At 43.7% G+C, this 25,950-nt stretch overlaps 2 protein-coding genes and 1 long non-coding RNA gene across 9 annotated transcripts; 2 read left to right on the top strand and 1 right to left on the bottom strand.

The window, feature by feature from the left end:
• Nucleotides 1-3,636: 3,636 nt before the first annotated feature.
• LOC311138396 (tubulin beta-6 chain-like) lies at nucleotides 3,637-9,136 on the top strand. Its single transcript, XM_084173065.1, has 4 exons — nucleotides 3,637-3,721; nucleotides 4,704-4,812; nucleotides 4,955-5,065; nucleotides 7,393-9,136. The coding sequence occupies exons 1-4, from the start codon at nucleotides 3,665-3,667 to the stop codon at nucleotides 8,544-8,546; spliced, it is 1,431 nt and encodes a 476-aa protein (XP_084029191.1). The 5' UTR covers nucleotides 3,637-3,664; the 3' UTR covers nucleotides 8,547-9,136.
• Nucleotides 9,137-10,353: 1,217 nt separating this feature from the next.
• On the top strand, nucleotides 10,354-21,450 carry prelid3b (PRELI domain containing 3). Its single transcript, XM_084172822.1, has 6 exons — nucleotides 10,354-10,430; nucleotides 11,261-11,429; nucleotides 13,361-13,450; nucleotides 18,868-18,938; nucleotides 19,098-19,200; nucleotides 19,511-21,450. Exons 1-6 carry the CDS (start codon nucleotides 10,399-10,401, stop codon nucleotides 19,628-19,630), a joined length of 585 nt encoding a protein of 194 aa, XP_084028948.1. The 5' UTR covers nucleotides 10,354-10,398; the 3' UTR covers nucleotides 19,631-21,450.
• Nucleotides 13,457-17,397, bottom strand: LOC311138154. 7 transcript variants are annotated; one of them, XR_014614020.1, is made up of 4 exons: nucleotides 15,978-17,397; nucleotides 15,798-15,887; nucleotides 15,340-15,756; nucleotides 13,457-15,200 (listed from the first exon to the last, which is right to left on the bottom strand). It is a non-coding gene; the product is annotated as an uncharacterized lncRNA (long non-coding RNA). The 7 variants fall into 7 exon arrangements; XR_014614021.1 differs by having other exon boundaries at nucleotides 13,457-15,486; nucleotides 15,528-15,756; XR_014614023.1 differs by having other exon boundaries at nucleotides 13,457-15,756; nucleotides 15,978-16,067; nucleotides 16,199-17,397.
• Nucleotides 21,451-25,950: the final 4,500 nt, after the last annotated feature.

Raw genomic sequence — 25,950 nt, 5'->3', positions numbered from 1 at the left:
TTGGCCCATTCCTCCTGACAGAGCTGGTGTAACTGAGTCAGGTTTGTAGGCCTCCTTGCTCGCACACGCTTTTCAAGTCTGCCGACACATTTTCTATAGGATTGAGGTCAGGGCTTTGTGATGGCTACTCCAATACCTTGACTTTGTTGTCCTTAAGCCATTTTGCCACAGCTTTGGAAGTATGCTTGGGGTCATTGTTCATTTGGAAAACCCATTTGCGACCAAGCTTTAACTTCCTGACTGATGTCTTGAGATGTTGCTTCAATATAGCCACATAACTTTCCTTCCTCATGATGACATATATTTTGTGAAGCGCACCAGTCACTCCTGCAGCAAAGCACCCCCACAGCATGATGCTGCCACCCCTGTGCTTCACGGTTGGAATGGTGTTCTTCGGCTTGCAAGCAACTCCCTTTTTTTTCTACTATTATTCTGACATTTCACATTCTTAAAATAAAGTGGGGATCATAACTGACCTAAAACAGGGAATTTTTACATTAAATGTCAGGAATTGTGAAAAACAGAGTTTGAATGTATTTGGCTAAGGTGTATGTAAACTTCTGACTTCAACTGTATATCCCATTCCTCCTTCCTTTGCAAACTGTTGGAGCGAAGGCGCTGTGCACAATCTACAGCCAAACAATAACTTCTCTGAAAGACGTTCAAAACTTTCATGAAGTAAGACATGGTTACAATTTATTAAGGAGACTGTACAAAACTAGTTACAGTGGCTTGCGAAAGTATTCATCCCCCTTGACATTTTTCCTATTTTGTTGCCTTACAACCTGGAATTAAAAAATTGGTTTGTATCATTTCATTTACACACATGCCTACCACTTTGAAGATGCACTTTTTTTTTCTTGTGAAACAAACAAGAAATAAGACAAAAAAACAGAACTTGAGCGTGCATAACTATTCACCCCCCCCAAAGTCAATACTTTGTAGAGCCACCTTTTGCAGCAATTACAGCTGCAAGTCTCTTGGGGTATGTCTCTATAAGCTTGGCACATCTAGCCACTGGGATTTTTGCCCATTCTTCAAGGCAAAACTGCTCCAGCTCCTTCAAGTTGGATGGGTTCCGCTGGTGTACAGCAATCTTTAAGTCATACCACAGATTCTCAATTGGATTGAGGTCTGGGCTTTGACTAGGCCATTCCAATATATTTCAATGTTTCCCCTTAAACCACTCGAGTGTTGCTTTAGCAGTATGCTTAGGGTCATTGTCCTGCTGGAAGGTGAACCTCCGTCCCAGTCTCAAATCTCTGGAAGACTGAAACAGGTTTCCCTCAAGAATTTGTCTGTATTTAGCGCCATCCATCATTTGTTCAATTCTGACCAGTTTCCCTGCCGATGAAAAACATCTCCACAGCATGATGCTGCCACCACCATGCTTCACTGTGGGGATGGTGTTCTCGGGGTGATGAGAGGTGTTGGGTTTGCACCAGACATAGCGTTTTCCTTGATGGACAAAAAGCTCAATTTTAGTCTCATCTGACCAGAGTACCTTCTTCCATATGTTTGAGGAGTCTCCCACATGCCTTTTGGTGAACACCAAACGTGTTTGCTTATTTTATTCTTTAAGCAATGGCTTTTTTCTGGCCACTCTTCCGTAAAGCCCAGCTCTGTGGAGTGTACGGCTTAAAGTGGTCCTATGGACAGATACTCCAATCTCCGCTGTGGAGCTTTGCAGCTCCTTCAGGATTATATTTGGTCTCTTTGTTGCCTCTCTGATTAATGCCCTCCTTGCCTGGTCTGTGAGTTTTGGTGGGCGGCCCTCTCTTGGCAGGTTTGTTGTGGTGCCATATTCTTTCAATTTTTTAATAATGGATTTAATGGTGCTCCGTGGGATGTTAAACGTTTCTGATATTTTTTATAACCCAACCCTGATCTGTACTTCTCCACAACTTTGTCCCTGACCTGTTTGGAGAGCTCCTTGGTATTCATGGTGCTGCTTGCTTGGTGGTGCCCCTTGCTTAGTGGTGTTGCAGACTCTGGGGCCTTTCAGAACAGGTGTATATATACTGAGATCATGTGACAGATCATGTGACACTTAAATAAAGTCCACCTGTGTGCAATCTAACAAATTATGTGACTTCTGAAGGTAATTGGTTGCACCAGATCTTATTTAGGGGCTTCATAGCAAAGGGGGTGAATACATACAGTGGGGAAAAAAAGTATTTAGTCAGCCACCAATTGCGCAAGTTCTCCCACTTAAAAGATGAGAGAGGCCTGTAATTTTCATCATAGGTACACGTCAACTATGACAGACAAATTGAGGAAAAAAAATCCAGAAAATCACATTGTAGGATTTTTAATGAATTTATTTGCAAATTATGGTGGAAAATAAGTATTTGGTCACCTACAAACAAGCAAGATTTCTGGCTCTCACAGACCTGTAACTTCTTCTTTAAGAGGCTCCTCTGTCCTCCACTCGTTACCTGTATTAATGGCACCTGTTTGAACTTGTTATCAGTATAAAAGACACCTGTCCACAACCTCAAACAGTCACACTCCAAACTCCACTATGGCCAAGACCAAAGAGCTGTCAAAGGACACCAGAAACAAAATTGTAGACCTGCACCAGGCTGGGAAGACTGAATCTGCAATAGGTAAGCAGCTTGGTTTGAAGAAATCAACTGTGGGAGCAATTATTAGGAAATGGAAGACATACAAGACCACTGATAATCTCCCTCGATCTGGGGCTCCACGCAAGATCTTACCCCGTGGGGTCAAAATGATCACAAGAACGGTGAGCAAAAATCCCAGAACCACACGGGGGGACCTAGTGAATGACCTGCAGAGAGCTGGGACCAAAGTAACAAAGCCTACCATCAGTAACACACTACGCCACCAGGGACTCAAATCCTGCAGTGCCAGACGTGTCCCCCTGCTTAAGCCAGTACATATCCAGGCCCGTCTGAAGTTTGCTAGAGTGCATTTGGATAATCCAGAAGAGGATTGAAAGAATGTCATATGGTCAGATGAAACCAAAATATAACTTTTTGGTAAAAACTCAACTCGTCGTGTTTGGAGGACAAAGAATGCTGAGTTGCATCCAAAGAACACCATACCTACTGTGAAGCATGGGGGTGGAAACATCATGGTTTGGGGCTGTTTTTCTGCAATTGGTGGCTGACTAAATACTTTTTTTCCCCACTGTATGCACGCACCACTTTTCCGTAATTTATTTTGTCTAATTTTTTGAAACAAGTTTTTTTTTTTTTTTCACTTCACCAATTTGGACTATTTTGTGTATGTCCATTACATTAAATCCAAATAAAAATAAATTTAAATTACAGGTTGTAATGCAACAAAATAGGAAAAACGCCAAGGGGGATGAATACTTTTGCAAGGCACTGTATATCCATTTAGGGGACCGCTTAGGCTTGAGAGCATCCCCAGTGTCAAAAGCGCTGTATATATATCATACTTGATCATTCATGCATCATACTTATTCAGCACATCAACATTCAATCATACTGTGTTAAATGCAAATGTAATGAAAGTCAAAAAGGATCACAGGGTACACGCTGTGACCTGGTGGTTTGGGTGTCACCCTGACAGCAGTGACATCAGATGCCCTCTGCAGTATAAAACCTTGGTGAGGAGGCAGTGTCATGTCATGTCAGAGACCCTTGTGTGTTAGCAGTCTTTCTCGCTCATCATGCGTGAAATTGTTCATCTACAGATTGGACAGTGTGGAAATCAGATAGGATCTAAGGTAAATGTACTCTTTAATATCGAAATGAGTTAAATGTGTTTTTATTCACTGAAGGGTTGATCAATTAACCGTTTTATATTCAAATGGATTAAATGTGTTTTTTTTAATTCACTTTAGGGTTGATCAATTAACTGTTTTTTATTCAAATTGATTAAATGTGTTTTTTATTTACTGAAGGGTTGATAAATACTATACATGCTTTAGCGCTATGCTTATCTTGCTTCCAAACACAGTATATATACTTCCACTGCAAATACAATATATATACTTCCACTGCAAATACAGTATATATACTTCCACTGCAAATACAGTATATACTTCCACTGTAAATACAATATATATATACTTCCAATAACTCTCATAACCCATTTGAACAGTGGTAAAGTATTATTTTATTTACATACAATGAGACTTATAAACTGTTACATTAGGGTATGTTACTTGATAATGTTTATGCCAGTCATATACTATTCACAAAGAGTAGCAAAGCACAGCATACCTATACATGTAAAACAATTGGCATTCTCTTGAGTAGAATCATACTTTTTTAATGTTTGAAATAGTGTATATTGAACAAGATAATGGGTGCTGGCACGTTGCCCACCGTGGCGGTTGTTGAGTGTGAGTGACAGGGTGTTCCCCAAGGGGCACTCTGCTCAGAGATAAGGAGGAAGTAGCAGAAGGCTGGCACATTGAGAGGGTGGGACATTTTTATCATGGCTGCTGCTGAGGACAAGCAAGATCAACCATATGACGTGTTAGATTCAGCTCCAGTTCACACCTCATCGTAATATATGTGTATTGGGGCATCTGTCGGAGTCTGGGGTGTTATCATTAGGGCCTGAGTTCTTCCTGGCCTTTTGACCTGGTGAGTTTTTCCTGGTCCTGTGTTTTTCTTGGGCAGGTCACGCTCAAAATATACAACACGGATATATAGCTTTACTGTGTGTCTATGTCTTTACTGTCCATCATGTCTTTACAGTTTTGGGAGGTGATCAGCGAGGAGCATGGAATCAGTGCTACAGGAATGTATGAGGGGGAGGATCCTCTTCAGCTGGAGAGGCTCAATGTCTACTTCAACGAGGCAAATGGTAAGAGAAATGGATACATTATTGAAAAGAAAGAGAGTTCTTCAGTCCACGGGGCTATAAAGATATATTATCTTGGGCTGTATTGAATCAAAACCACTGACCAAATGCAAATCATCTATGACATGTTCATATGTTCTTCCAGGTGGTAAATATGTCCCCCGGGGCCTGCTCCTTGACCTAGAACCAGGGACCATGGACAGCGTCAGGGGCAGCCGCATAGGAGCTCTCTTCAGGCCTGATAACTTTATACATGGTGAGAGTAACGGTAGATCTAATCAAAGTTATTGATGACCGAAACGGTGGATCTAATCAAAGTTATTGATGACCGAAACGGTAGATCTAATCAAAGTTATTGATGACCGAAATGGTAGATCTAATCAAAGTTATTGATGACTGAAACGGTGGATCTAATCAAAGTTATTGATGACCGAAACGGTAGATCTAATCAAAGTTATTGATGACTGAAATGGTAGATCTAATCAAAGTTATTGATGACCGAAACGGTAGATCTAATCAAAGTTATTGATGATGATGGAAACTCAAAAGTGATACTCTTTTGACACTATTATAATATGCATACAGTTTTTTAAAGGGATATTTCGCTTTTTTACATTTAAAGTGGCACTCGTCTCCTTTTCACCTCATTTAATACCGGATTTATTTTACAAAAGGCACATCTCAATAGGTGGTCGAGGTAAGTCATGACATAGCACAAGTGTAGGTTCCTCTATTGTTCCTCAAGCAAGGGGGAAGGCCGATGACATCACAGATTCTCATCAGACCAACTCCTTGAATGCCCTACTACTTGAAGGTTGCAGTTGTGTCTAAAAAAACACACATTCTGCCAAAAAAAAATTTTTACCATTTAGTGTGAGTATTGTACTGTATTTATATTTAGGATATCGCTTTTCTTGGGATATCGCAGTAAATGTTCAAAAATCGCTGGAGGACTTCTTTAAGCTTATTTACAATGTACTGATTTTGTACGTTTGCCCACTGACAAAGAAATGATCAGTCTATAATTTTAATGGTAGGTTTATTTGAACATTGAGAGACAGAATAACAAACAAAAAAATCCAGGAAAACACATGTCAAAAATTTTATAAATTGATTTGCATTTTTATGAGGGAAATAAGTATTTGACCCCCTCTCAATCAGAAAGATTTGTCTTTTATACAGGTAACTCTTAAAGGGAGTGCTCCTAATCTCAGCTTGTTACCTGTATAAAAGACACCTGTCCACAGAAGCAATCAATCAATCAGATTCCAAACTCTCCACCATGGCCAAGACCAAAGAGCTCTCCAAGGATGTCAGGGACAAGATTGTAGACCTACACAAGGCTGGAATGGGCTACAAGACCATCGCCAAGCAGCTTGGTGAGAAGGTGACAACAGTTGGTGCGATTATTCGCAAATGGAAGAAACACAAAAGACCTGTCAATCTCCCTCGGCCTGGGGCTCCATGCAAGATCTCACCTCGTGGAGTTGCAATGATCATGAGAACGGTGAGGAATCAGCCCAGAACTGCATGGGAGGATCTTGTCAATGATCTCAAGGCAGCTGGGACCATAGTCACCAAGAAAACAATTGGTAACACACTACGCCGTGAAGGACTGAAATCCTGCAGCGCCCGCAAGGTCCCCCTGCTCAAGAAAGCACATATACATGCCCGTCTGAAGTTTGCCAATGAACATCTGAATGATTCAGAGGAGAACTGGGTGAAAGTGTTGTGGTCAGATGAGACCAACATGGAGCTCTTTGGCATCAACTCAACTCGCCGTGTTTGGAGGAGGAGGAATGCTGCCTATGACCCCAAGAACACCATCCCTCCGTCAAACATGGAGGTGGAAACATTATGCTTTGGGGGTGTTTTTTTGCTAAGGGGACCTGACAACTTCACTGCATCAAAGGGATGATGGACAGGGCCATATACCGTCAAATCTTGGGTGAGAACCTCCTTCCCTCAGCCAGGGCATTGAAAATGGGTCGTGGATGGGTATTCCAGCATGAAAATGACCCAAAACACACGGCCAAGGCAACAAAGGAGTGGTTCAAGAAGAAGCACATTAAGGTCCTGTAGTGGTCTAGCCAGTCTCCAGACCTTAATCCCATAGAAAATCTGTGGAGGGAGCTGAAGGTTTGAGTTGCCAAACGTCAGCCTCGAAACTTTAATGACTTGGAGAAGATCTGCAAAGAGGAGTGGGACAAAATCCCTCCTGAGATGTGTACAAACCTGGTGGCCAACTACAAGAAACATCTGACCTCTGTGATTGCCAACAAGGGTTTTGCCACCAAGTACTAAGTCATGTTTTGCAGAGGGGTCAAATACTTATTTCCCTCATTAAAATGCAAATCAATTTATAACATTTTTGACATGCGTTTTTTTCTGGATTTTGTTGTTGTTATTCTGTCTCTCACTGTTCAAATAAACCTACCATTAAAACTATAGACTGATCATTTCTTTGTCAGTGGGCAAACATACAAAATCAGCAGGGGATCAAATACTTTTTTTCCCTCACTGTAAGTTAGTTGCACTAACATGATGTACAAAATTATCTTTCTCTGTGTTTCTGTGGAATAGGAAACTCTGGTGCTGGGAACAACTGGGCCAAGGGCCACTATACAGAGGGGGCTGAGCTTGTGGACACCGTGATTGACAGGGTGCGTCAGGAGAGCGAGGGATGCGACTGCCTTCAGGGCTTCCAGTTCGTCCACTCCCTGGGTGGTGGGACGGGCTCCGGCATGGGCACCCTCATCATCAACAAGATCCGCGAGGAGTACCCCGACCGCATCATGACCAGCTTCAGTGTCATGCCCTCTCCCAAGGTGTCAGACGTCGTGGTGGAGCCTTACAACGCCACGCTGTCCATCCACCAGCTCCTAGAGAACACGGACGAGACCTTCTGCATTGACAACGAGGCTCTCTACGACATCTGCTTCCGTACATTGAAGCTCACCACCCCGACCTACGGTGACCTGAACCACCTGGTGTGTATGACCATGAGCGGGGTCACGACCTCCCTGAGGTTCCCCGGCCAACTTAATGCCGACTTGAGGAAGTTAGCTGTCAACATGGTGCCCTTTCCCCGTCTCCACTTCTTCATGTCGGGCTTCGCACCGCTCACAGCTCGCGGCAGCCAGAAGTACCGCACCCTCTCCGTGCCCGAGCTCACCCAGCAGATGTTTGATGCCCGTAATATGATGACCGCCTGCGATCCCCGAAGAGGGCGCTATCTGACTGTGGCTGGGATGTTCCGTGGCAAGATGTCCACCAAGGAAGTGGACGAGCAGATGCTGATGATGCAACAGAGGAACAGCAACTACTTTGTGGACTGGATCCCTCACAACTGTAAAGTAGCCGTATGTGACATCCCACCTCGGGGGCTCACAATGGCTTCCACCTTCATTGGCAACAACACGGCCATTCAGGAGATCTTTCGTCGCGTGGGAGACCAGTTCTCGCTCATGTTCAGGCGCAAGGCCTTCCTGCACTGGTACACTGGGGAGGGCATGGACGAGATGGAGTTCACCGAGGCAGAGAACAACCTGAATGACCTGGTGTCAGAGTACCAGCAGTACCAGGATGCCACGGCTGACGTGGAGGGGTGGGGGCCCGAGGAGGTGGCTGGGGAAGAGTCGGCGTCACCGGCTGCAACGAGAGTTCAGAGTACGGAAGTTACGACGATGGAGACTGTGACAGAGACTCTTGAAACCATTGAGACTATAGCTGAGTAGATGTGGCATCATATGTTGTGTGGAAGAATCATGTTGTCACCGTTTTCTCGGTTCTGACCAGGCTGTGTCTGGAAGCTTCAACAACAGTTTTTCCTGATAGTTTATAAGAAGGGCCCAGGGTTTTCCAGGTCAGGTCATGAGGTCAGGAAGTCAGGAAAAACTGCTGGCCCTACTCTAGTATATGAGTCATAGTGTTCAAAGGAGATATCAGGATAATTGCCTGTTTAATTAAATGTACAGTGTAGTAGTAGAGAGCTGTAATGCAGTGTCAATTGTCCGCAGTTGTATACTGACGTAGGCCTATTTTATGTTTTTTTTAATGAAACTGAATAGATCAGGAAAGAATCTGTCTTACAAATATAGATAACAAATTCTGTCAATGTTGTAATGTAGACTACCAGATTTCCCAAGCTTGATTGAGATCATATGCAAAAAAAACAAAGCTGTATTTAAAAAGGGGAGTTCACCATATTAATGTGCTCTTTGCTAATTATTGGGCGCCTCAGCAATTTTAGCAATGTACGAAAACCAGATGCAGTGTGATATTGTGAACAATTTTTATTATATTATTAAAAAATACTTTGTGTGTTTATTTTGTGTGGTTCTTCAAGTTCAAGCATTATTGTCAATGAACAATGTCATAGGTCTGGTTATAAAGCCCAATAATGCTCCAACAACATACAGTAGTTCCAGCTCAGTCAGTGGGTACACTTGGCACATACTTCCCTCCCACTCCTCCCATCTGACAGAGAGAGATTACTAGTAACTGTCTCTGTCCAGATTGATAAGACCATTCAACATGGCAGCAGAATGCCCCCTTTTGTACAGTCATAATATGCTCAGATCAGGCCTAAAGACCCATAAACTGTGGCACCTGAAGACAGAGACTAAGCTATGGACTAAAGGCCATGTAGCCTATATGGGAATGTAGGTTAGAAGGAGATTATATAATCCATAATCCTTACAAGAGGATAATTACGTAGCATTCAGTCATCTCTGCAATAGCTCTATACTCGGAGGAGATGTTTAACCAATCAAAAGGTTGGGCAATGATCACCTCCAAGACCGTATTTATTCAGGATCAAGGTTGGACCCGCTCTACGTGATGAGTTACATAACCTCACTGAAGGGGATAAATATAAACACTGCCCAGTTGTTTTCACAGGCCAAATACTGTGATCCTATGTGGAAGGTGTAATAGTGATAGGCTAGAGCTCGTGTCAAACACATTCCACGGAGGGCCGAGTGTCTGCGGGTTTTCGCTCCTCCCTTGTACTTGATCGATGAATTAAGGACACTCATTAGTAAATAACTCCCCTCGCCTGGTTGTCTAGGTCTTAATTGAAAGAGAAAACCAAAAACCCGCAGACACTAGGCCCTCCATGGAATGAGTTTGACACCCCTGGGCTAGAGGATAGAGATTCTAGTTAGGAGAGAAAGCAAATCATTGTTGAAAACATTACTATTAATATGTGTTTTATAGTTGTAATTATTCAATGAATAAAAATGGATTCAACAGTAAGTCTACCTCATAGGTAGCTATTCAGATTTGCATTTGGTATAACGAACATACACACGCCAATATGCCAATTATATAATATAACTTGTGCCTGCCAGAGGAAGAACGTCCTCTCTATTAGGCGCGTGTTTTTTTTTCCTCTATGTCATTGCGTTGTCGACCGCTGTCAATCAACGCTGGGGAATGCGGCGGAAGTGCGCCACACAACTTTATGTCCCATGACTGCGCGTCGTAGGTGGGAGGGGATTTGCGCTGGGTCTTTTCTGAATGCGGGCGGCTTTCCCAACAGTGTGACTGCAATCACAGGCTGATTCACTCCTAAACTCACCGACCATGAAGATCTGGACATCGGAACACATTTTCAAGTGAGTAGCCAGCTTTCTATATATTCATTGATTTGTGTGTGTTGTTTCGCGTAGTATCGGGTTTGGCTTGAATTAACTGACTGAACTCAACTTCACGATCTATAACTTGCATCCCATGCGGAGTTGCGTTTAGTCAGCAAACGTCAGCTAGCTGGTTCGTGTTTTTCTTTTCAATGACTGTGAGAATCCTGACCATTGCAGTTTGTATCAGTTGAACAGCATCTGCTATTTAAATCAACAGCTTCTAGCGGTCAGTGTCAGGTTGCAGTGAAATTGCGTAACCAGTTAGCTCGTAGTAGCAACGGCAACCTTTCCCCTACTTCTTGACGCGCCTCCGAGATGCGTCACACCGCAACCGCATGGCTTCTGTCTCCTCCATGGCAACCTAGATTCTTCATCGAGAAAGAATCAATCCGTGGATACATTTTGGCGATTACAAGTCAAATCACCAGTTTTTAAAAAAATGATGACGCTCAGTTACTATGTAGACAGCTGAATTAAACCAGTGAGGATTTAGACTTACATATCTGTTCTCAGAACATTATGTCCTGTCCTGCTCACTATAATAATGAACACTCTTAGAGGCTGTTGCATATAAATGGATGATAATGTTCTAAGTGTCATAGCGCTAAACGGCACCTGTTTCTTCCACACAAGTGTGTAAATATACATATTGTCATGAATTGCACTTGTAATTTCAACTTCAATGTTTTATTGTGTGTGTTGTATTATCCATGTATTTCAGTGGCTGACTGCCATGTGGATATCAGCAAAAACTTGAACTTGTGTAAATAAATTGCACGCTGATAAACTCCTCCTCCCCTTCACAGCCATCCTTGGGAGACTGTCACCAAGGCTGCTATGCAGAAGTACCCCAACCCCATGAACCCCAGTGTGTTTGGGGTGGATGTGTTGGACCGTAGCGTGGACACGCGGGGACGCCTGCACAGCAACAGACTGCTCAGCGCTGAGTGGGGCCTGCCCTCCATCGTCAAATCAGTAAGTGTTTTTTTTTTTTTTCTTTCAGTAGAAATACAAAACGTAGGCCTATTAGAGGTTCTATATATGTCTGGACGAAAGACAGGATCTATCACAGTAGATTCTACTTTAGCAACATAGTAGTAAGCAGTGAGTGTCATACTAGCCTTTTCGTTCAGTGTTGGGCATTTTCTGTGCAATAGCCTTAGAAATAGAAAATTAAATGGTTGTCATGCAAATGTGTCACGCTTCATAAAATGAAAGTACTGCTAGACAGTTTCTTAGACTGGACAACAAACTGCTGTTTCAAACCTTTCAACTGCTGTGTCACAAACAAAACAAAAGTGGGGTGTCATGGTTTGAGACTCCTCCTGGTAGACTTCTCCTCTAGTAGCCTCAGTCAGTGTTATTTGAGTTCATAGCCTCACAGCCATAGATCTCAGTTACACAATTCTCACACTCTCTGCTTCTTCCATTATGCAGTACTTGACCTTACCCCATTGGCCCCCAGTACTCCCAGTCGTAGGGTGCTATTCCTGGGTGGGGGGGGGGGGGGGGGGGTAAGAGCAATAGGCACTGCCCGTGGCACGAGACTGTATTGCTCTACGTCTGGCACATGCTGTCCTGAACAAGCTGGTGCCATTCCTGTTCCTAGTGTCCTGGCAGTACAGAGCTACCCCTATAAAACATAATCCTGTCTGCTCGGTACAGAACTGTCCCTATAAAACACAACCCTCTTATCGTTGATGTAACAGGCAGACCTCTAACTATGCTGCCAGGGGCCTACTCAGAGGTTGCTTTGAATGGTTTCCAGTCTCATCACGATGTTCTTGTCTGGGGTAGCTATTAAACACTGTCCGTAATTAGTTTGCTCTTTGCTGCACATGCAAATTGCCTACGATTACAGTTATGACTATGAAGGCATGCAAATTGCCACGATTACAGTTATGACTATGAAGGCATTGTAAAAGATTCAGTGATTAGATTAATTTAATCTTGATTTATTGACAGTATTAAATGACAGTTCATACATCTCATTCCTCCGTTTTTTGAATAATCTTCCTATTATTCATCCTTTTGAAATGAGGTCATCTCCAGAGCTCTGATCTGACCCATAGTCCAGTTCTATGGAAGCATTAACCACTGTCCTTTCATCTCAGAACCAGGGCTGTCGCGAGAGACTACTCAACTCTGCCTTTGGTTTAGCTCCTGGGAGGGAAGGTCGGCAGACTGCTACTAATATCACGGCTAAGTCCTTTGACAGTCTTGCTCCTCCACCGACCAAATCATGGACGGGACACAGTCTCCTGGGCTCCGATTCAAAAAGCTTCTCAGAGTAGGATTGCTGCTCTAGGATCAGGTTCCCCTTGTCCATGTAAATCTAATTTTATTATGATCTGAAAGGGAAAAGTGATACTAGACGAAGCACTACTGCTCAGACGTTTGGTGACCACCGTGCCCTGATCTACACAATTGCTATTAATATCACTGCTAAGTCCTTTTTTTTAAAAGTCTAGCACAAAAACCGTCCAAAATCACTGACGGGGCATAGATGTCGTCGGGTAATCTCTGAGACTGCCAATAAACTGAGACAGCAAATATGACCTTCAGAAAAGAACAAGATTATAAGTGAGTGGACGGTTAAATTAACACCCTTTGAACTTGTGAAGGTTCCCTGTTGGAGTGAAGGAGGCCAAGTCTACAGTAGATTACAGAGAAACCAGATTAACCAATCTGTTAGATCCAGCACTGTCTGACCTGTCCATAGACGTGTCCCATATACCTAGCTAGTACACACAGGAAACTGTCTGATACATGTGTTGAGATCAGTACAGTATGAATACTGTGTCTTGGGGACACTCTGTACTCCGTCAGGACATTTGAATGACACTAAACAGGCCGGGCCTGGTGCTTTGATCATGTGGGTTCTATTGTATTGTTTCTCTCTCCAGATCATTGGCAGAACACAGACGTGCACGTACATCCAGGAGCATTCTGTAGTGGACCCCGTTGAAAGGACATTCGAGCTTCAATCTTCAAATGTGAGTTCTAAACGTTTTATGATTTCAGCATAATGTTGTATATAATCCTTGTTGACATTGAGACATACACCGAGTGTACTAAACATTAAGAACACCTGCTCTTTCCATGACACAGACTGACCGGGTGAATCCAGGTGAAAGCTGTGATCCCTTATTGATGTCACTTGTTAAATCCACTTCAATCAGTGTAGATGGAGGAGACAGGTTGAAGAAGGATTTTTAAGCCTTGAGACATGGATTGTGTATGTGTGCCATTCAGAGGGTGAATGGGCAAGGCAAAATATTTAAATGCCTTTTGAACGTGGTATGGTAGTAGGTGCCAGGCGCACCGGTTTGTGTCAAGAACTGCTACACTGCTGAGTTTTTCCCGCTCAGCACTTTCCCGTGTGTATCGAGAATAGTCCACCACCCAAAGGACATCCTGTCAACTTGACACAACTGGTAAAAATTGGAGTCAACATGGGCCAGCATCCCTGTGGGATGCTTTGTTCATGTGTCGACGAATTGAGGCTGTTCTGATGTCTCCATAACCTCAGGAAGTAGAGGGCATTCTGCTGCCATGTCTCCCTGTCTCCATTACCTCAGGAAGTAGAGGGCATTCTGCTGCCATGTCTCCCTGTCTCCATTACCTCAGGAAGTAGAGGGCATTCTGCTGCCATGTCTCCCTGTCTCCATAACCTCAGGAAGTAGAGGGCATTCTGCTGCCATGTCTCCCTGTCTCCATAACCTCAGGAAGTAGAGGGCATTCTGCTGCCATGTCTCCATAACCTCAGGAAGTAGAGGGCATTCTGCTGCCATGTCTCCATAACCTCAGGAAGTAGAGGGCATTCTGCTGCCATGTCTCCCTGTCTCCATAACCTCAGGAAGTAGAGGGCATTCTGCTGCCATGTCTCCATAGCCTCAGGAAGTAGAGGGCATTCTGCTGCCATGTCTCCCTGTCTCCATAACCTCAGGAAGTAGAGGGCATTCTGCTGCCATGTCTCCCTGTCTCCATAACCTCAGGAAGTAGAGGGCATTCTGCTGCCATGTCTCCCTGTCTCCATGACCTCAGGAAGTAGAGGGCATTCTGCTGCCATGTCTCCATAACCTCAGGAAGTAGAGGGCATTCTGCTGCCATGTCTCCATAACCTCAGGAAGTAGAGGGCATTCTGCTGCCATGTCTCCCTGTCTCCATAACCTCAGGAAGTAGAGGGCATTCTGCTGCCATGTCTCCCTGTCTCCATAGCCTCAGGAAGTAGAGGGCATTCTGCTGCCATGTCTCCCTGTCTCCATAGCCTCAGGAAGTAGAGGGCATTCTGCTGCCATGTCTCCATAGCCTCAGGAAGTAGAGGGCATTCTGCTGCCATGTCTCCATAGCCTCAGGAAGTAGAGGGCATTCTGCCGCCATGTCTCCATAGCCTCAGGAAGTAGAGGGCATTCTGCTGCCATGTCTCCATAACCTCAGGAAGTAGAGGGCATTCTGCTGCCATGTCTCCATAGCCTCAGGAAGTAGAGGGCATTCTGCTGCCATGTCTCCCTGTCTCCATAGCCTCAGGAAGTAGAGGGCATTCTGCTGCCATGTCTCCATAGCCTCAGGAAGTAGAGGGCATTCTGCTGCCATGTCTCCATAACCTCAGGAAGTAGAGGGCATTCTGCTGCCATGTCTCCCTGTCTCCATAGCCTCAGGAAGTAGAGGGCATTCTGCTGCCATGTCTCCCTGTCTCCATAGCCTCAGGAAGTAGAGGGCATTCTGCTGCCATGTCTCCATAGCCTCAGGAAGTAGAGGGTATTCTGCTGCCATGTCTCCATAGCCTCAGGAAGTAGAGGGCATTCTGCTGCCATGTCTCCCTGTCTCCATAGCCTCAGGAAGTAGAGGGCATTCTGCTGCCATGTCTCCCTGTCTCCATAACCTCAGGAAGTAGAGGGCATTCTGCTGCCATGTCTCCCTGTCTCCATAACCTCAGGAAGTAGAGGGCATTCTGCTGCCATGTCTCCCTGTCTCCATAACCTCAGGAAGTAGAGGGCATTCTGCTGCCATGTCTCCCTGTCTCCATAACCTCAGGAAGTAGAAGGCATTCTGCTGCCATGTCTCCATAACCTCGGGAAGTAGAGGGCATTCTGCTGCCATGTCTCCCTGTCTCCATAACCTCAGGAAGTAGAGGGCATTCTGCTGCCATGTCTCCATAGCCTCAGGAAGTAGAGGGTATTCTGCTGCCATGTCTCCATAACCTCAGGAAGTAGAGGGCATTCTGCTGCCATGTCTCCCTGTCTCCATAACCTCAGGAAGTAGAGGGCATTCTGCTGCCATGTCTCCCTGTCTCCATAACCTCAGGAAGTAGAAGGCATTCTGCTGCCATGTCTCCATAACCTCGGGAAGTAGAGGGCATTCTGCTGCCATGTCTCCCTGTCTCCATAACCTCAGGAAGTAGAGGGCATTTTGCTGCCATGTCTCCATAGCCTCAGGAAGTAGAGGGTATTCTGCTGCCATGTCTCCATAACCTCAGGAAGTAGAGGAAATTCTGCTGCCATGTCTCGCTGTCGCCATAACCTCAGGAAGTAGAGGGCATTCTGCTGCCATGTCTCCATAACCTCGGGAAGTAGAGGGCATTCTGCTGCCATGTCTCCCTGTCTCCATAACCTCAGGAAGTAGAGGGCATTCTGCTGCCATGTCTCCATAGCCTCAGGAAGTAGAGGGTATTCTGCTGCCATGTCTCCATAACCTCAGGAAGTAGAGGAAATTCTGCTGCCATGTCTCGCTGTCTCCATAACCTCAGGAAGTAGAGGGCATTCTGCTGCCATGTCTCCATAACCTCGGGAAGTAGAGGGCATTCTGCTGCCATGTCTCCCTGTCTCCATAGCCTCAGGAAGTAGAGGGCATTCTGCTGCCATGTCTCCCTGTCTCCATAGCCTCAGGAAGTAGAGGGCATTCTGCTGCCATGTCTCCCTGTCTCCATAGCCTCAGGAAGTAGAGGGCATTCTGCTGCCATGTCTCCATAGCCTCAGGAAGTAGAGGGCATTCTGCTGCCATGTCTCCATAGCCTCAGGAAGTAGAGGGTATTCTGCTGCCATGTCTCCATAACCTCAGGAAGTAGAGGAAATTCTGCTGCCATGTCTCGCTGTCTCCATAACCTCAGGAAGTAGAGGGCATTCTGCTGCCATGTCTCCATAACCTCGGGAAGTAGAGGGCATTCTGCTGCCATGTCTCCCTGTCTCCATAGCCTCAGGAAGTAGAGGGCATTCTGCTGCCATGTCTCCCTGTCTCCATAGCCTCAGGAAGTAGAGGGCATTCTGCTGCCATGTCTCCATAGCCTCAGGAAGTAGAGGGCATTCTGCTGCCATGTCTCCATAGCCTCAGGAAGTAGAGGGCATTCTGCTGCCATGTCTCCATAACCTCAGGAAGTAGAGGGCATTCTGCTGCCATGTCTCCATAACCTCAGGAAGTAGAGGGCATTCTGCTGCCATGTCTCCATAACCTCAGGAAGTAGAGGGCATTCTGCTGCCATGTCTCCATAGCCTCAGGAAGTAGAGGGCATTCTGCTGCCATGTCTCCATAACCTCAGGAAGTAGAGGGCATTCTGCTGCCATGTCTCCATAACTTCAGGAAGTAGAGGGCATTCTGCTGCCATGTCTCCCTGTCTCCATAGCCTCAGGAAGTAGAGGGCATTCTGCTGCCATGTCTCCCTGTCTCCATAGCCTCAGGAAGTAGAGGGCATTCTGCTGCCATGTCTCCCTGTCTCCATAACCTCAGGAAGTAGAGGGCATTCTGCTGCCATGTCTCCCTGTCTCCATAGCCTCAGGAAGTACATTTACATTTTAGTCATTTAGCAGACGCTCTTATCCAGAGCGACTTACAGTTAGTGAGTGCATACATTTTTCATACAGGCCCCCCGTGGGAATCGAACCCACAATCCTGGCGTTGCAAGCGCCATGCTCTACCAACTGAGCTACAGGAGGCATTCTGCTGCCATGTCTCCATAGCCTCATGAAGTATGGGTGCTGAGGGTGCTGCAGCACCGTCCGAAAAATCGGAAAAAATAAATATTTTTTTTTTAAAAGATATAGATTTTTAGAAACAAATATTTTTTCACAAAAGTAGTGCACATATAAAGTGGGCAAATAGTATGTAAACATTAAAGTTACCAGTCTTCAATGACTATGTACATAGGGCAGCAGTCTCTAAGGTTCAGGGCAGGCTACTGGGTCGAGGCCGGCTAGTGGTGACTGTTTTAACAGTCTGATGGCCTCGATAGAAGCTGTTTCTCAGTCTCTCGGCCCCAGGGGGGTGCAACTCAATATTAGGAAGGTGTTCTTAATGTTTTGTACACTCAGTGTTTATCTGTTTCATAGGTGACATGTTGTAGACCTATAGCCTAGCTGTTCCATTAGAATATATATATATATATATATATATTTTTTTTTTTACAAGACTAGACCTGTAACCATTTACAAAACATGCTCTGTTTTGAAGAATCTGAAACTCTGGAAGCTGTCTTGATCTAATTTCCAATAGCAGATGAGTGTGTCTCAGAACTGAGGAACCCTTAATGCAATGAGTCAAGTGGTAAAACATTTCTGGAAGGAGGTTTACCTTGTTCTATACTAACCAAAAATATAAAAGAAACATGCAACAATTTCAATGGTTTTACTGAGTTACAGTTCAGATAAGGAAATTAGTCAATTGAAATAAATAAATTAGGCCCTAATCTATGGATTTCAAATGACTGGGCAGGTGTGGCCCACCCACTTGGGAGCCAGGCCCACCCACTGGGGAGCCAGGCCCAGCCAATCAGAATGAGTTCTTCCCCACAAAAGGGCTTTATTACAGACAGAAATACTCCTCAGTTTCATCAGCTGGTCTGACGATCCCGCAGGTGAAGAAGACTGATGTGGAGGTCCTGGGCTGGCGTGGTTACACATGGTCTGCGGTTGTGAAGCCGGTTGGATGTACTGCCAAATTCTCTAAAACGACGCTGGAGGTGGCTTATGGTAGAGAAATGAACATTCAATTCTCTGACAACAGCTCTGGTGGACATTCCTGCAGTTAGCATACCAATTGCATGCTTGCTCAACTTGGGACATCTTTGGCATTGTGTTGTGTGACCAAAACTGCACATTTTAGTGGCCTTTTATTGTCCCCAGCACAAGGTGCACCTGTGTAATGATCATGCTGTTTAATCAGCTTCTTGATATGCCACATCTGTCAGGTGGATGGATGTAATTATCTTGGCAAAGGAGAAATGCTCACTAACAGGGATGTAAACACATTTGTGCACAGAATTTGAGAGAAATAAGCTTTTTTTGCATATGGAAAATGACTATTTTATTTCAGCTCATATTTTTGTTCAGTATAGTTCAGTAATTTAGTGTAAATGTGTATATTACATTGAACCCTGAACATGTCTAATGCTGTCTGCCTTTATGATTCTCTCTCTCTGCAGATCACATTCACTAACATGGTGTCAGTGGATGAGAAGCTTACATACAGACCACACCCTGATGACCCAGAGAAGTAAGTACAGTCAGACAAGTAAGGCTTTACTAACTTTGTGCCATGCTTACAGTGTATCGGGCTACTTGAAATGGGAGATGAAGGATGAAGGTTAAATGAAGGATAAATGCATTACATAAATATATTTTAATATCTAATTCTCCACTCTTGTCTGTGCAGGACGATATTGACCCAAGAAGCTCTCATCTCAGTCAAAGGGGTCAGTCTGAGTAGCTACCTTGAGGGAGTTTTGGCTAGCACCATCTCTGCAAACGCAGGCAAGGTACGTGATCTCGGTCTTCTCCTCACCTACCCAGATGGCTGGTTAGAGAAACACTTGTATCTGCATGTAGTTTGAAAAATGAATTGTATGATGTCCATGATAGCTTGGTCTCAGATCTCTTTGCACTGTATAGCCTACACCTATGCTCATGTTTGGCATGAAAACTACCATAGACGCTATACAACACAACCAGATCTGGCACCAGGCTATGTCCTTTAGAACTCCGAGATCATTTATACCGTTATTTTATTATTATTATTATTATTTTTTTTCCCCTTCTAATTTGACTCCTCTCCTCTTCCTCCATCAGGGTCGTGAGGCGATGGAGTGGGTGATCAGGAAGCTAAATGCAGAGATCGAAGAGTTGGCAGCTGCAGCCCGCGGCACCATGAGGACGCCCATGGCTGCTGCTATGACTGCAGAGAAATGAAACATCCTCCACCCTCTGCATTCCCAGTCTGGGGACATTGTTCTTCTGTGCCAGAACAGACTCCACCTCCCGTTGAACTGCTCTGATTCTCATTAACTGGCCAGCCAGGCATCACATCTCCAAGTTTGATTACAATTCAAGTACTGTATTTATTATTAATATTTATTATTATTATTTAAGTACTAACTGAAATGAAGGGAACAACGGTAATCCTAATATATCTATTTTTGAACATTTTTATAGAAAAAATAAACTCCTAGAGGACCATCTCAAATGCAGTGTCTGTTGGAGTAGAATCTAAATATGCTCAGTTGCTCTGTGCCCAAGATGGAGACTAGAGCAGGGTCATGCTATGTTATGCCATATTATTAGAATGCACTAGTACTAGGTAATAGCCTCAGGGACAGTGTAAAATATAGAGGACGGTTCAGAGAGTAACAACTTGGTTCTGTACCGAACTTGATGGACAGTGCTAGCCTGGTCCCAGAGTTGGCAAGAGAGCACAAACAGATCTGGGACCAGGCTAAGACCGCAGCAGAGGTTATTGAATAATAAATCCTGGGTGACCTGTCCCTTTTAACAGACAGAACAAGAACAGTTTCAACATGCTGCATTTGAGGCTGTTTTCCTGCGGAAAGTTGCACCTACATTTAAGAATGGTAAGGCGTGGTCTGGGTTTTTCATACTGTTATCATTTTACAGTGACATTTGAGTGAAATCATTGACACGGGGGAGTGAAATGTAACTTTGGGAAGAATTAACAGATAAGAAACATATGGTTGCATGAGTCCTCACTGAATGTTTCCAATGTTCTTGGGTGCCTCAGAAGTTTGACCCTCTGCCAGCACAACATGTCTGTGTTCGCAGAGTATTATGGCCCCAACAATGAATGCATTTTCTAATGCACATACTGTACAGAAGAGATGGGTTGTGCTCTGGCTCCTCCAGTAATGTTCTGCATTCTCTCCCAAGAGTCCAAATATTTAAATAATATAAAATAACTGTTTTGGCTAAATGTGCCATACTGCTATAGCCTCAGTATGTTATGGAAATGTCTGCTATGTTTGACGTATGGAGAGAATATTTATTTTATTTATATAGAGGGATGAATGTGTTTTAATTTGGTTGTAACCAATGGTACTTATTGTCAGTGTTACTTACTGACTGGGATGTCAAGTATATATTCTAGATCATAACGATGTTGAGGCGATCAAATACCTCTGCTACCAACTGTCTAAGGGCCGGTTTCCCGTACGCAGATCAAGTTTAGCACTGGACTATTGAAATAGCTTTTTAATCCAGGACTAGGCGTAATCTGGGCAAACCGGCCCATAATGTTTTGTCTTGGGTCTATGGTGAAAACTTGTGTTGTCGAGGGAGATACGTCAAGGAAAGAATGATGCTACATGTGATGTATGCATTCCAAAAACCATGCCAGTTTGCATTGTCAATACAAATGGTTTATTTTCTGTTGCCAGAGCCAAAGTTCTAATTTGCTTTAAAGTGGTAATGTCAAATAGTCTAGGTTGGTTATTTGTCAATGAATGTTCTGTTCTGACATTACCTGATGTGAGAATGAAGGGACATGTTGATCGTTATAACGTTCAGATGTGTAAGGAGTAATTTGTGGGTGTTTTTAACCCATATTTAGAATAAAATGACAACTTAACTCCACACCTGCACAACAATACAACTTAGTTGGTGCTGAAGTGATAATGGATTGAAATGATTCTGTAAACTCAAGTTCCAAACGGTCAAACAGAAATGAAGACCAGGCGTGTTGGTTTACATGAAAAAAAAATAAAGTCCTCTGAAATATCTGTGTTTTGCTTTTACATTATTGTTACATACAGTATTGCTCTATTTTGACAGAGATTTGTGGAATAGGGTTTTATGGCAAAGCTGTCTGCACTTTTCCTTGACCTGTGTATTTAGAGCAGGGGTATTCAACAAAATTTAAAAAAGGTCCAGTTAGAGAAAATGTTTTGAAGCAAAGGTCCAGAAGATCATAATGTCTAACAATTTAGTGGTATATATATTTAAGTAGCCTAGTAGTTCTGAATGTAATCAATAACTGACCGTCTAATCAAATTAATTCAGTACAATTCAAAAACTTGTTGACAATATTTATTATCACGAAACATAGAACTGAACATTAGGGTTGTCCTCGACTAAAGAAATTCTTAGTCGACTAACACTTATATGAGTTTGTCGACTAATCGATTAGTTGATTTAATCGACAGAGCTGTGCAAGACTAGAAAAGCGCAATATAAATGTAGTTAATTAACCATCTGTAAAACTGAGTTTCTCCGAAATTAATCCTGCAAAAGCACCACTTTAAATCTCGTGTTCACCAGAAATGTTCTCATAAGTTACTTGGAAATGAGTAATTAAGCATGAATAAGCATAAAAAATGACTTATCGACTAAAGAAATCTTAGTCGACTAAGACCAAAACGACCGATTAGTCGACTAATCGACTAAGAGGGGCAGCCCTACTGAACATATATGTATGACTGTAGATATGTACAATGTGCTCTCATTAATTAACTAAATAAAACTAGGGCTGCATGTCAAAATAAGAGAAAATAAATAAAATGTGAAAATTGTGCATTTTCAAAAAAGTGCTTAACTTCAGAAAAATAATATAAAGGGAGGAAAAGTTTGAATTTCCCCTTTTCTGTTTCACATCTTGACTCAACAGTCTCAACCAATTTTACAAATAATAAATCTCAACAGATCTTAACAATTGAACAGTTTTAGAGTATCACTTTCTTCCCCTCATATCCCACTCCACCATGTTTTTGCTCAGTGAGAGAATTGAGCTTTAGCCTGTCTTGCCAGAATTTTAAACCTGGGCTTGAATGGAGTCAGGGCCATTCTCATACACATGTGAAGGTGCTCATTGGTGAGCCTGGAACGATATTTAGTTTTAATTATGTTCATTGTGGAGAAAGCTGCCTCGCAGTTGTATGTGGAGCCAAACATGGTCAAGATGTATAGGGCTACTTTCCTCAGACCCGGGAAAGCAGTCTCAGGGACCATTTGGAACCAGAAAGTGGAAGGGTCAGTTCTTACAAACTGCTCTTTCAGGGCCACATCTGCTTGGAGATCAACCAATTGCATCTGGAGAGACCCAGCATTTACCCATTTAAAGTGCTGTGTGACTTCCTTTGAGAACCCCCTGACATCTGTGATCAGAAATGGGTTCTGAATGAACATGGTGAGCTGCTCTCCAAAGCTGAAGCTGTCAAAACGGTTGCTGAAGTTTACAATCAGCTTATCAATAAAATCAACAAAAGAAGACAAATCTCTCTGTCCCTGAACCTGTTCCTGCACTGCTGGGAAGTGTACACAGTCTCCCTGCAGGTCTTCCTTGAACACTTCAAGTTTCCTCTGAAAGGAGCGAACAGCTGTCATCAGTTCACAAATTGAATTGTCCTTGCCCTGTAGCCTCAAATTCAGTTCATTCAGATGTGACGTGATGTCAACCAAAAAGGCCACATTATCCATCCATTTCTCATTTTCTAAAAAGAGAGAAAACTGTGTTGCCTTCTGACTGCTTAGCTCTGCCAAAAAAGATGCTAATTCCCTCCTGATGGACCAAAAGCGCTCTAGCACCCTGCCTTTGCTGAGCCATCTCACATTGTTGTGCAGCAAAAGATCATCAGCATTGGCATCAACTTCTCTGAGGAATTCCCTAAGCATGCGATGCTGGTAGGAAGAGGATGCCCTGAGAAAATTTATCATTTTCATCATTGTATTCATCACCTCAGCATGCTCATCTGACAGGGAGGCACAGAGGACAGATTGATGAATGATGCAATGGTAAGATAAAAGCTCAGGATTGTCCCCTTTCAGTCTTGCTACAGCTCCTTTTTCTTTCCCTATCATAGAAGGGGCTCCATCTGTGGTTATTGAAACCACTTGTTTTGGCTCTATTCCTCTTTTTGTTAACATCTCCTTAATGGCCAGGTAGATATCCTCTCCTCTTGTACTGGTCTGAAGGGGAGTGACACCTAACATGTCTTCACAGAATGTTTTCTGGGCTGTGTTGAAAAACCTGGCAAACACTAACAGCTGAGCATTGTCACATATGTCAGTGGACTCATCCACAGCTAAGCCTACACATGGTGCCTTATGCATGGCTTCATCTAGCTGGGTTAGCACATCCTGAGTTAATATTTCACTTTTCTTTGTGGCAGATGATGCTGACATGGGAATTTGCTTTATTTTATCACAAAGCTCATTTTTTTGTTTTCCCTCAAGTAGTGTTTCAGCTACTGCACTCATGCATTCTTTGACAACCCCTCCATCTGTAAATGGCTTTTTGTGTTTACCCAAAATCCAAGAAACTCTGAGGGAACACTCAAGAGCACGTTGTTGGGCAGTGAATGTGTTGCTCAGGATCCTGGTGGAGTCTGTCCATTCTGGATTAAATGCTCTGTTTTCATTGTCCACTTTTCTTTTTTTGGAGAGTGCCATTTGTTCCTTATTTTCTCTAACTGTTACCCTTTTTCTGCCTCACTCGTCTGTTTCGCTCCCTTTCTCCGTCTCACTCATATTTTCGTCAACTTTCTCCGTCTCACTCGTATTTTCCTCAGCTTTCTCCGGCACACTCGTCTGTATCTCTCCCTTTCTCCGTCTCATTCGTCTGTTTCTCACTCGTCTGTTTCGTTCCCTTTCTCCGTCTCATTCGTCTGTTTTCGCTCCCTTTGTTTTCTACATATATCGCTATCTTTTTAATCCGACTTTCTTTTCCTTGGTAACTTGCCTCTAAAACTCTCATCTGTCTGCACTGTAGAGTCCCAATGTTTACCGCCAGGAATGCAAAGACTTCATTGACTGAGTGGTATCACGTGGGATCGCTTAACTCACATGCAATTGGTCGGTGAGTTTCCTCATTCACAAAACGAGTACCGTAAAGACTACAAAAGCTGTGCATATTAAAATAGAAGCGCCCCGTCAGGTTTTAATTCATAATCTTTTGTTTTGGTCCGGGTCCGTATGGGACGGCTTCTGGGTCCGGATCCGGACCGCGGTCCGCCTGTTAGTGACCTATGATTTAGAGCAAGCTCTTTGCCTGCATTTCCATTTTTATTATTGAGGTTGAGATGCCGGCAGAAGATGCCCTACAATAGATCTAGGATCAGATTACCCAACGTCAGAATCCTAACCTTGAGATAATTTGTTATTTTCTAAATTGCAAAATGTGGTTAGTAACTCAAATACGGTTTTCTATCGCCCCCTTGTGTACTAAAGGTCAAGTCTAGATGGGATATAGCTTTGTTCCAAATAGTGTCCGATGTTTTTTGTTGCATTTTAGCTAACCCTAACCCTTTTTCTAACATTAACCTACTCCTAATAACCTGCTGCGTTAATTGTCCTAACCTGCGTAAATGCTAACCAGCTTCTACGAAAAGTACATTTTTGACAAAAGCTGTATCCCTTCTAGGCAGCATGTGGGACATTTGGGCTAGAGTTGTAATGAGGGAAGATGGCGGAAACAGATGTTCTGTTCGAAACTGATAGTGAAGATGAGTGAGTACGAGTGGGCTGCAGTCGTGAAACAAAATAAGTAAAGTTGTGATGTAAACTAAGAAATCCCTTGGTTCATCTATAGTCGGAGTGTGGGATTTGGATCAATGTTATCGCTTGTAACGCCAGGGTAGTTGGTCCGATCCCCGGGACCACCCATACGTAAAAATGTATGCACACATGACTGTAAGTCGCTTTGGATAAAAGCGTCTGCTAAATGGCATATTATATTATTATTATCTGGGTGATCGGTTCGAAGTCACGAAGAGTATCATGGAGGCGTTGGGTGAGGTGGCGTCTGTGAGAGTCACAGCAGCTGGTCTTATTCAGATTTGTTTGTGTGTCCGCGGAACAGAAGAAGCGTGCTTTGCACTTCAAAAATATATTTGAATGGAATGTTTTTTATATGGATTTCCGAAGCAGGGCACCTGTCAAGGGGGTTATTTCTGGGGTTGCGCATGAAGTGGATGAAGTCATTGGTGCACGTCGACTGACCTATATGGTTGATGGAGTAAGGAAACCCACTTAATTGTTTTTTAACGAGCCCTCCCTTCTCATGTGAAGATAGGCTTTATGAGATACCCTGTAAGAGCTTTTGTGCGCAAGCCCCTCTAGTGTTATACAGTGGCTTGCGAAAGTATTCACCCCCTTGGCATTTTTCCTATTTTGTAGAGCCACCTTTTGCAGCAATTACAGCTGCACGTCTCTTGGGGTATGTCTCTATAAGCTTGGCACATCTAGCCACTACGATTTTTCCCATTCTTCAAGGCAAAACTGCTCCA

This window comes from Coregonus lavaretus (genome assembly GCF_964263955.1).
Source record: "Coregonus lavaretus genome assembly, chromosome: 12".
Lineage (NCBI taxonomy): Eukaryota > Metazoa > Chordata > Actinopteri > Salmoniformes > Salmonidae > Coregonus > Coregonus lavaretus.
Note: the sequence above shows the minus strand (reverse complement) of the source record. Positions and strands in the feature narration are given on the sequence as shown.

What these genes read in the sequence shown, in the direction of transcription:
- prelid3b (XM_084172822.1), top strand. Translation starts at nt 10,399, where the DNA reads ATGAAGATCTGGACATCGGAACACATTTTCAA. An exon ending in ACATCGGAACACATTTTCAA is followed by an intron (nt 10,431 to 11,260) that starts GTGAGTAGCCAG and finishes TCCCCTTCACAG; the next exon opens with CCATCCTTGGGAGACTGTCA. An exon ending in TCGAGCTTCAATCTTCAAAT is followed by an intron (nt 13,451 to 18,867) that starts GTGAGTTCTAAA and finishes CTCTCTCTGCAG; the next exon opens with ATCACATTCACTAACATGGT.
- LOC311138396 (XM_084173065.1), top strand. Translation starts at nt 3,665, where the DNA reads ATGCGTGAAATTGTTCATCTACAGATTGGACAGTGTGGAAATCAGATA. An exon ending in GAAATCAGATAGGATCTAAG is followed by an intron (nt 3,722 to 4,703) that starts GTAAATGTACTC and finishes ATGTCTTTACAG; the next exon opens with TTTTGGGAGGTGATCAGCGA. An exon ending in CTACTTCAACGAGGCAAATG is followed by an intron (nt 4,813 to 4,954) that starts GTAAGAGAAATG and finishes ATGTTCTTCCAG; the next exon opens with GTGGTAAATATGTCCCCCGG.